At 37.4% G+C, this 11,280-nt stretch overlaps 1 protein-coding gene across 2 annotated transcripts; it reads right to left on the reverse strand.

The window, feature by feature from the left end:
* Positions 1-465: 465 nt before the first annotated feature.
* Positions 466-3,691, reverse strand: LOC140987923 (pyrophosphate--fructose 6-phosphate 1-phosphotransferase subunit beta-like). 2 transcript variants are annotated; one of them, XM_073456726.1, is made up of 8 exons: positions 3,425-3,691; positions 2,583-2,734; positions 2,380-2,501; positions 1,839-1,907; positions 1,638-1,744; positions 1,462-1,522; positions 829-892; positions 466-739 (listed from the first exon to the last, which is right to left on the reverse strand). In XM_073456726.1, the coding sequence occupies exons 4-8, from the start codon at positions 1,878-1,880 to the stop codon at positions 663-665; spliced, it is 351 nt and encodes a 116-aa protein (XP_073312827.1). In that variant the 5' UTR covers positions 1,881-1,907; positions 2,380-2,501; positions 2,583-2,734; positions 3,425-3,691; the 3' UTR covers positions 466-662. The 2 variants fall into 2 exon arrangements, 1 of the variants encoding a protein (XP_073312827.1); XR_012177248.1 differs by lacking the exon at positions 1,839-1,907 and having other exon boundaries at positions 829-1,522; positions 2,363-2,501.
* Between the last annotated feature and the right edge of the window lie 7,589 nt (positions 3,692-11,280).

An 11,280-nucleotide genomic window follows, 5' to 3' on the forward strand; every position in this document is an offset into this window, starting at 1 on the left:
TGTATTTATAGGCTTGGACAATCCTCCTCTCTTGAACTAGCTTTTGAGGTTGAGTTAGCTCTAAGTTTCAATCTTAACAAATAGAATTAAATTTAAATTAAGAATATGTGTCGTCAAGTCACCTATATGCGTCAAATAGAAGATGAAACCTCATCTAAAATAAGTTTTAAATTAGGATTGTGACGTTTCACCTTATAAGAAACTGAAAGAAGCAAAATGATTGAAATATTAATTTATTTCACTATATGGGGTTCATGAATGCAACCTTCAATGTCGAGTTAATCACTCATGTTCGATTTGGAATTATGAGTAATGTATTTGTAGAACACAAAAAATTCAATACAAAAATTCAATTTGTTAAAATCTTACTATATAATGAATACATAATCTCTCGATATAACAGTAAAATCTCACGATATAATGACTGTAAATATCGCTATAACGATATATTGATTGTACCTTTAACATTATTCTGAAATTATTTCCAGTAACATTTTCAATAAAAAGGACAGAAACCTCCACATATGTCCTAAATGAACCACCGATACCAAGGTATCCAATGGAAAAAAAAATCAGTTAGAGCTCCTGGTGGCTACAGAGATTCTCCCAAAGGCCACGACTCACAAGACAATTTTTTCGTAAAATGTCGCAACGAATAAGAGTCATACTTGAGCTCCAAGTTCCAGCAATAAGGTGTGATCGACTGCATCAGATGCTGGGCCGACAAACTGAACGGGACCTGTAATATAGGAAGAAAAAAGAACGTCCAAGAAATGATCAAGATGCTAGAGATGTGAAACATTTAATGTATCTAGCAGATAAACTTACAATGGTAGTACTTTCCAGTCGAACGGGCATCTATCATGACATTCCCAATCATCTCTGCATATATCTTTTGAAGAGTAAAAGCTAACTATATGTTAAATATGACACTAAAAATAAATCCAAGAGGCTATTAAAAGTTAGTCTAATTATCAAAAGCAAAAAAATCAACTAATCATCACAAGAAATCAAATTTGTATCCAATGGAACAATACAGAAAAGTTAGATGTATATTACACAAGTTGGAGACAAATCATTGATTCACAGAATAATTATAAATCATGATTTCTGATATGAAAATGCATGGGGGGAGAAAGAAACTCTGGAAGAAACTGAGGAGATCAATGATTTATGTTATACACAAAGGCTCCTCGGTCAAGAGTCAAAATTATTTGCAAAGAATGCAAGGTCATATCAGTACTAGGAGTTTGGAAGGTGACATGAGAGATTGAAGAGTCCTAAGATGCGCATATATGCTGCTAAGAAGGTTGTTGATTTCCATATAGACACAGCCGGCATAGCAACATTATCCAAGAGGCAATAACAATCTCTAGGTAATAAAGGCGGTTATAAGTTAGCAGGCTGCAACTATGAAGGCCATATGAGAGAAACTATAGAAACAAAATTGAGATAAATAACCTTGCATGCAGTATCAATGGTCTTCGGACAACCAATGACCCTAGTTTTCAAATTTTTGCTCCTGAGAAATGTTATAATAGTAGGGATATGAGAACACATACTAGGTCTATTTACATACAAAAACCAACAACATAAGTCAAACTAGATCGCAATCTCCATCCAAGCATATTTCCTACCTAAAATTTTCATCCAGAAGACAGGCATCTGAGTTAGAATCATCTCCACCAATAACAACAAGACCGTCCAGATCAAGCTTAATTGCAATTTCTTCAGCTTGCTTAAACTGACATAAATTTAATGCACCTTCTGTCAGTCATTATATTTAAAAAAAAGGCATACCTAGGTGTATTTCGTAACATGCTAGATCAAAAGTATACATGTTCTGGTGTCTCAATTTTGTCTCTTCCACTGCAGATCATATAAAACCCTCCCTAAAAGTAACATTACTGTTAACATGATGCAATGCACATTGATCAGTCTCATTCCCAACTGAAAAATTTATATTTCATGGTATGATTTTTTTTGTAAAAAGAAAATCTCTCAACGAGAAAATACATCACAAAAACTCTAATCAACTGAAGCAAGTTAGTGATTGAGGATGAGTCTTTGATCATTCAATATCCACACACAAACCCACACAAAATCACGTATTAAACATTAAATGAAATAGAAAAGCTAATTTTTGTGATAGAAAAGTTCATAGGATAACATAGAAACAAAGAATATCATTTAGAAAAACCACATCCAGGTAACACACACGCTTTCCATTCAAAACAACATTTCTTCAATTGTTGAGAACATTTCTTTTGCTAAAACATTACCTTAAAATGTAAATTTTCAGGGAAAAACATGAAGCACGGTTAAGTAAACTACCGAGAATGTCAATGGAGTTAAGACTCACTTATGAATCAGATCGACCTGATTTCTGTAAGGATAGATGTAATCTGAGGTCAAAACGACATATTTGCACTTCGTTATTCCAGTTGGTCAACCCCTAAATCCATACAACGTGCTTCCTTTGCAGTGACTCTACAAGTAGTCTACAGCCAAGATAGATTATTAGAATAAATCACTTCAAAAAATCATTCGGGCTCAAAAATCTTTTTCACAACCGCACTCACCATAAATTCCAGAAATAACATTATGACCTCCAGGGGCTTGACCTCCTTATAAAACAACTCCTATCTTCAACTCCTGAACTGAACTTGAATATCCTGGAACCAAGGTTGCTGATGGTTGTCCAAAGAGGCAAGGAAACAATTTTGCTACTCATCTGCAATCAACCAACCAACCAACCACAGATCCAACATCACCCACATCTCTTGACACCCTCAGGTCAAGACAATAGACTGATCATTAAGATAAACTAGAAACGCCCCTAGGCATTTGCCCCGATCAAGTTAAATAATTTTAGCAAATTTGAAAAACAAAACGTCCAATTTCTAGAACCTTGAAATTTAGGCCATGCTTCAATTAGATCATCATCCAAATCACCAAGATTAGAATATCACTCTATGTTCTATAATAAAACCACCCTTGCAGAAAAAGTGAATGAATGATGTTTATACTATATACATACGGGTACAAAAATCTACAGACTCAACTACTACAAAGAAAATAGTCCAATAGAATCAAGAGCATAAATCATGTTTCTGATAAATTCATAACCCCATATTTTGAGGCAGGGAACTGACAACTTGGAAAGTGTATATACATATCTTCACATCGGAAAAATTGAATACGAATTCCAAATCCAAATTTAGAAAATAGAAAACTAAATCCTTCAAAATCAAGTCACTCTTCAGAACATTAGCGAAATTTCAGATATCGCTGATGTTCCATCATCCTGCATTATCGATCTAAGCCAGTATAGCAACCAGATCACGAAAAACATCCAACTTAAAAATCAGCTCAACATCCATATGACATGACATAATCAATGAATGCACATACGCCTAAATACCTGGATTCCCAGCGGCAGAGCTAGGTGGTCTGTCAACAACTTTGAAGGGGTTTTTAAGGACGGACGACAGCGGAAGCGGATGATCGAGGCGGGTATTCTGCACTTCACTATAAACATCAGCGTAGCGCCCAGTCGCGGGAGTTTTAGTACCACCATTAGAAAGCAATGCAGCAGCAGCAGCAGCAGCAAACGCCATCGGAAATCTAGGGTTCAACACTCTGCTGCCAACACTTCAGAAAAATGAAATCACTGATCTCTCGCTTCTTGTCTATTTTTGTGTGTGTGTGTGTGTGTTTCCCAAAGAGTGAAAAAATGTTTTTATTGGACTTAAGTCACTAGCCACTACGGCTGAGCAAGATTTAGGTTAATCGAGTCAATACAGAAATTCGGTTCGGTTATTTTAAAAAATTTCGATTTTTAAATTTAAAAAAATTCAGTTATATCGGTTAATTCGATTCGGTTACGGTTTTCAAAATTTGGAAATCGGTTAACCGAATTAACTGATATATTAAATACTATTATTTAATAAATTTTTATTATTTATCCATTTTTATATTTATTTTAATTTTTAATTTTAAAATCAACCATGATTCTGATCTAATTCTAAACATTTTGACTTTCTTGTTCTCACTTCTCTATTCCTCACTCTTGACTTCATCTGTCGCCCACCCATTTCTCGTCACCGGTCGAAACGCCGCCCGCCCATCTTCAAGATCTGTGCAAGCTGAAAGAAACTTGATATTTTGATGCATTCAGTGCACTATTTCCAGGCCAATTTTTGTGTTGAATCTCCTTCATGGAATTAGATTTATATGTATTTTTTTTTGACTATGTTATGTTATTTTATTAAAAAAAATTGTATTAATTATGTTCAAACAAAACTTATATATTTGTGATGTGTGTGATTTTATGTTTTTATGTATTTGTATAGACTGTAGTGTCCAAGAAAAATTACATATATAATTAAAGTTAAATCACAAATTTTTTTTAAACTTAATTCGATTTGACCGAATTAACCGATTTTAATTCGGTTCGATTTTCATAGGTTATGAAAATTAATTCGGTCGGTTCGGTTATGACTAAATATTTCGGTTCGATTCGGTCGATAATCGAACCGATCGATCGAATGCTCACCCCTACTAGCCACTGTAATAAGGGTAAATTTGTCCTCGAAAGTCATTTTTTAATCTGTTAAATATATTTTTTATTCAATTTCAAATCTATTTCTCGACTAATATTTAAAAATTGATAAAATCTCTAGTTACATCCAAATATTTAAATCGAAATTTATTCCAAAGGTGTTTATTTTTCTTAAATGCTATTCATATAAATTTTGAAAATAATTTTATGTTCAATTAATTTTTAAATTTTTGATTTTGTATATAAAAAAATTATAAATTTGACAGGTCCACAGTCCAATACAGATTAGACTCGTTGGGTTTATTGGACGAGTTCAATGTTTGGCTGACCCTTCCCGAACCCAACTCATAGTCATTCCTACGACGGAGTATTTCATTGTGTTGCAGCATATCCATGTTGGTACTTGGTAGAAGTGTGTCTGGGCCGTATGATTGTTTGGGCCTGAACCCATTATCGGTGCGGAATACTTTGATTTTCTTATGAAATTGAGTTTCAGTCATGTTGTAAAATCGGGTTACCACATGTGGAGCTTCTGACTTATTTTGTAGCAGGAATACCCATGTAAATCGGGTACAGTCGTCCAACAAATTAGGAAATAACGATGATCATTATATGTGGAAATATGGTGTGGTCGCCAAACATCACAATGTATAAAATCAAATGAATGTGGAGAAATGTTTTGATTAGAAACAAATGACAAACGTCGTTGTTTAACTAATGGACAAATGTAACAAGATTTACATTGATTGAGCTTCGAAGATTCGTAGCCTAAATGGCCTTTTAGCATATCCATGACTGGAATAGAAGGATGACCAAGTCTCATGTGCCAAGTGTCCACTGAAATCTGATTGACTGCAACAACTGGAGCTTCAGTCCACGCATCCAGAACATATAACCCTTCGATTTTTCTACCTTTGCCAATCATCTTCTTTGTCAGGTACTCCTGGATAATGAAGGAATCATTATAGAATTATATCACAGACTTATTGTCATCAAGAAGAGAACTCACTGATAATAGATTGAACTTGAATTCTGGGACATAGAGTACGTCTTTAAGTGTCAAGGAACTATTAATCCTAATGTCAACACAATATTTAACGCTGATGTAATCATGATTCGGTACCGTGACCATTGAATTATGCACGGGTCTATGTGTTTGAAAAAGAGAGGAATTCGAGTATATGTGTCTGGAAGCTCCAGAATCAAGAATCCAACTGATAGGTGAGCATAAGTTGTTGTTCTCATATATTGATAAACAAATACCTGTAGTGTGAGCATTGACTTGACATTCTTGAGAGTCGAATGTTGATAGATGTCGAGCAAACATTGCCATCAGCTGTTCAACTTGGGCTTTGTCAAACTTCTGAAGCATATTCTGGGATGAGTTAGTATCAAGGTTCGAGGATATGTGTGTTCCAGAGAGTTGATTGACAACCGCGGGTGAAGGTTTGGTTGGGAACTTCCCTTTGAGCTTGTACCCCGGAGGATATCCGTGTATTTTGTAGCAAGTATCAATCGTATGACCATAGATATTGCACTTGGTACAGAAAGGCCTCTATATGTGTGAAGGCATGTTTCCTCTGTTGTTGATGGATCGCTGCTGCGGTTGTTCACCTTTGACAACAAATGTCAAGTTCCCTACTGAATTGTTTCCCGCATATTGGGAACCAATGGCCTTTTGATGTTCATCTTGCACAATCAAAGAGAAAACACGATTGATAGGCGGAAGTGGATCGATCAATAAAATTTGGCTCCGAATTTGGGCCAATGAATCGTTGAGACCCATAAGAAAGGTCATTGTATAATCCGTCTGAAAGTATGCTTCAATTTTCTTTACTCCTTGGCAACTGCACTAGCCACAATGACACATGGGACGAAAATTTGTCAACTCTTCCCATAGAGCTTTGAGTTTGGTAAAGTAAACACTGACAGAATCTTGTTCTTGACGCAAGCTAACCAACTCACGTCTTAATTGAAAAACTCTTGGGCCATTGCTTTGTTGAAAGCGTTCTTTGAGGTCTTGCCATATATCTGCTGCCGAATCAATGAAGAGAATACTGGCTGAAATTTCTTTTGAAACAGAATTCAGAATCCACGATATAACGATATTGTTGTTGCGAGTCCAGTAATTGAGAAGAATCAACTCGTTATATGATGGCCTAGCAATTGATCCATCAATAAAACCCAATTTGTTCTTGACAGAAAGTGAGATCTTCATCACTCGACTCCTAGGGATATAATTCTCTCCTGTAAATGCTTGAGAGACTAACAGGAGCCCCGGATTGTCTGCGTGATGCATAAAATATGGGCTCATTGGATCTTCAATGGCGAACTGACCAATGGAAGAAACAGACGTATTTGCAGGTGCCATGGATGAGCTGTTTGAATTAAGATTGAGTGTCGAAATGATCAAAGGATTACCTAAGAACGATGTGTTCACGGCTCAGCTCTGATCGATGCCGTTGCCGTGCGAAAACATATGATCTGAGACCATATTGCGGAAGAAGAACAAGTAGTCGGGCATAGAGCCTTTTTCATTGAATTGCCAAAAATGAAAAAGTGAAGGAATGTTAATGTACATTGGTACCTATCTATTTAACCGTATTCCAACTACTTTTTAACGCTAACTACAATGCTAACTAGTTAACTAACTAAATTTTATAACTTAAATGTCTAATGCCCCCCGTCAAGATGGACCGGATATGTTCTTTACAGACATCTTGGAGAGTAGACTAGAGAGTGTGGTGGAAGGTAAAGGCTTTGTGAACATGTCCGCAAGTTGGAGATTTGATCGTACATGTAGTAATTTGATCGAACCATCAGCTATCTTGTTGCGGACAAAATGACAGTCAACCTCTATATGTTTGGTACATTCGTGAAATATAGGATTGTGAGCAATGTGTATGGCCGATTGATTGTCACAGAATATAATGGCTGGTGTATTAGGTGTAATGTTGAAATCACGTAATAGCTGCTTGAGCCAAAGAACTTCACTAGTGGTGCTAGCTAATGCTCGGTATTCTGCCTCTATTGAAGATATGGAAATAGTGGCTTGCTTTTTAGCTTTACGGGAGAGTAAAGCATCACCGAGAAAGACACAATATCTGGTGGCCGATTTTCTTGTGTCCACACACGAAGCCCAATCAGCATCGAAAAACGCTCTTAATTGAAGAGAAGAAGATGCTGGGAAGAAAACGCCTTGACCAGGGGCTGCTTTGAGATATTGTAAGAGATGATGAATAGCTTGCATATGTGGTGTGCGAGGCTTTGAAACAAACTGACTGAGTTTGTGTAATGCAAAAACGATGTCAGTCAGGGACAATGTAAGATAAAGAAGCCTACCAATGAGGCGACGATACTGCGATATGTTCTCAAGTGGATGACCATCAGTAGTGTTAAGACTCGAGCGAGGTTCCATTGGTGTAAGGAGTGGCTTGCTAGCCAAGAGGCCAACATCTTCTAGCAACTGCAGCATGACGCTGTGAAAGACAAATCCCTTACTGGTTGCGGGCAATTTCCAGACCAAGAAAATATTTGAGCGAGCCTAAGTCTTTGATTTTGAAGTGACTTTGAAGAAATGTTTTTAAGGATTGTATTATATGTTATTATGGCCCAGCAATGATAATATCATCGACGTAGACAAGTAAGGCGACAAAAGAAGAGCTTGACCCTTTGGTGAATAATGTGTTATCCGATTGAGATTGAGAAAATCCATGTTGAGGTAAGGCTTTAGAGAATTTAGAGTACCATTGTCGAGATGTTTGACGTAGGCCATAAATCGACTTGTGTAATTTACATACAAGTTTGGATGATGTAGTGCCTTGGGGAACTCGTTTGGCATAACCAAGGGGCAAATCCATATAAACTTCTTCCAGCAAATCGCCATTAAGAAATGTGTTGTTCACATCTAACTGGGCAAGGTGCCACTGGCGGCTGGCAGCAAGTGCTAGAAGTACTTTGACAGTAGTTAACTTGGCCACTGGTGAAAATGTTTCAAAGAAGTCAACACCCTCCTGTTGAGTGTAACCTTTGGCAAGGAGACGTGCTTTGTGTCGATCCACAGAACCATTGGATGTATACTTGATTTTGTATACCCAACGACACCCGATAGAGTGTTTACCCGAAGGTAAATGAATTACTGTCAATGTTTTGTTAATTTCCATGGCATCGAGTTCAGCTTTCATTACATCTTACCATTGAGGAAACTTAACAGCTTGATGGTAGAATTGAGGCTCAAATTGTGAGGAAACATTGAGCACTAGAAACATTGAGCACTAGATTGTGATATGGCTGAGATAAAACGTCATAAGAGACATAAGCATTTAGGAGATATAGGCATTTGGAGATTACCGATACAGACGAGTGCAAAAAGTTGCAATGATAGTCACGAAGATACGATTGTGGGTTCGTGATTCTTGAGGAAGTTCAAGTTGTGACAGTTATCTGATGACCAGTAGGTGGTGAATGCACCGGGTCGGAGTCAGGAACTGTCAAATGAGTGTTGTCAGCACATGAAGACTCATTACCTGTGCATGGTGATTCTAATGACTTTGGCAGGACCACACTTGGGAAGGGGTCAACATTTGTGTTTGCTATTCCCAGATGACAGGGGAATGTGGATTCATGGAAGATAACATTCCTGGAAATGAAGACTTCCTGAGTCTGGATGTCCAATAATTTTTATCATTTTACTCCTGAGGGATATCCGAGAAAAATGCATGGGCGTGCTCTGGGAGAGAGCTTATCTCGATGAGCAGCCAATGTAGACGCAAAAGCAAGACATCCAAAACTACGGAGATCGGAATAATCGAAAGCTCTTTGATATAAGAGTTCATAGGGAGCTTTGGTTTGGGTCCTAGGTGAAGGCACCCGATTGATAAAAAATGTTGCATTTAAAACACATTCTCCCCAGAACTTGGTAGGTACCCGAGATTGAAATAGAAGTAATCGAGCTACATTGAGGAGGTGCTGATGTTTCCTTTCGACAACTGAGTTTTGTTGGGGTGTTTGTACGCAAGAGAACTGATGTAAAATTCCCTTAGCTTGACAGAGTTCAGTGAATGCAAGCTCTTTTGCATTATCGGTGCGGAATACTTTGATCTTCTTATGAAATTGAGTTTCAATCATGTTGTAAAACCGGGTTACCACATGTGGAGCTTCTGACTTATTTTGTAGCAGGAATACCCATGTAAATCGGGTACAGTCATCCAACAAAGTTAGGAAATAGCGATGATCATTGTATGTGGAAATATGGTGTGGTCGCCAAACATCACAATGTATAAAATCAAATGAATGTGGAGAAATGTTTTGATTAGAAACAAATGACAAACGTCGTTGTTTAACTAATGGACAAATGTAACAAGATTTACATTGATTGAGCTTCGAAGATTCGTAGCCTAAATGGCCTTTTAGCATATCCATGACTGGAATAGAAGGATGACCAAGTCTCATGTGCCAAGTGTCCACTGAAATCTGATTGACTGCAACAACTGGAGCTTCAGTCCACGCATCCAGAACATATAACCCTTCGATTTTTCTACCCTTGCCAATCATCCTCTTTGTCAGGTATTCCTGGATAATGAAGGAATCATAATAGAATTATATCACAGACTTATTGTCATCAAGAAGAGAAGTCACTGATAATAGATTGAACTTGAATTCTGGGACATAGAGTACGTCTTTAAGTGTCAAAGAACTATTAATCCTAATGTCAACACAATATTTAACCCTGATGTAATCATGATTCGGTACTGTGACCATTGAATTATGCACGTGTCTATGTGTTTGAAAAAGAGAGGAATTCGAGCATATGTGTCTGGAAGCTCCAGAATCAAGAATCCAACTGATAGGCGAGCATAAGTTGTTGTTCTCAAATATTGATAAACAAATACCTGTAGTGTGAGCATTGACTTGACATTCTTGAGAGTCGAATGTTGATAGATGTCGAGCAAACATTGCCATCAGCTGTTCAACTTGGGCTTTGTCAAACTTCTGAAGCATATTCTGGGATGAGTTAGTATCAAGGTTCGAGGATATGTGTGTTCCAGAGAGTTGATTGACAACCGTGGGTGAAGGTTTGGTTGGGAACTTCCCTTTGAGCTTGTACCTCGGATGATATCCGTGTATTTTTTAGCAAGTATCAATCGTATGACCATAGATATTGCACTTGGTACAGAAAGGCTTATATCTGTGTGAAGGCATGTGTCCTCTGTTGTTGATGGATCGCTGCAGCAGTTGTTCACCTTTGATAACAAATGTCAAGTTCCCTACCGAATTGTTCCCCGCATATTGGGAACCAATGGCCCTTTGACGTTCCTCTTGCACAATCAAAGAGAAAACACGATTGATAAGCGGAAGTGGATCGATCAATAAAATTTGGCTCCGAATTTGGGCCAATGAATCATTGAGACCCATAAGAAAGGCCATTGTATAATCCATCTGAAAGTATGCTTCAATTTTATTTACTCCTTGGCATTTGCATCGGCCACAATGACACATGGGACGAAAATTTGTCAACTCTTCCCATAGAGCTTTGAGTTTGTGTAAAATAAACACTGCCAGAATCTTGTTTTTGACGCAAGCTAACCAACTCACGTCTTAATTGAAAAACTCTTGGGCCATTGCTTTGTTGAAAGCGTTCTTTGAGGTCTTGCCATATATCTGCTGCCGAATCAATGAAGAGAATACTGGCTGAAATTTCTTTTGAAACAGAATTC

This window comes from Primulina huaijiensis, chromosome 1 (assembly GCF_012295235.1).
Source record: "Primulina huaijiensis isolate GDHJ02 chromosome 1, ASM1229523v2, whole genome shotgun sequence".
Taxonomy (NCBI): domain Eukaryota; kingdom Viridiplantae; phylum Streptophyta; class Magnoliopsida; order Lamiales; family Gesneriaceae; genus Primulina; species Primulina huaijiensis.

What these genes read in the sequence shown, in the direction of transcription:
- LOC140987923 (XM_073456726.1), bottom strand. Translation starts at nt 1,880, where the DNA reads ATGATCTGCAGTGGAAGAGACAAAATTGAGACACCAGAACAT. An exon ending in CTTCTGGATGAAAATTTTAG is followed by an intron (nt 1,523 to 1,637) that starts GTAGGAAATATG and finishes AACATTTCTCAG; the next exon opens with GAGCAAAAATTTGAAAACTA. An exon ending in CCATTGATACTGCATGCAAG is followed by an intron (nt 893 to 1,461) that starts GTTATTTATCTC and finishes ACTCTTCAAAAG; the next exon opens with ATATATGCAGAGATGATTGG.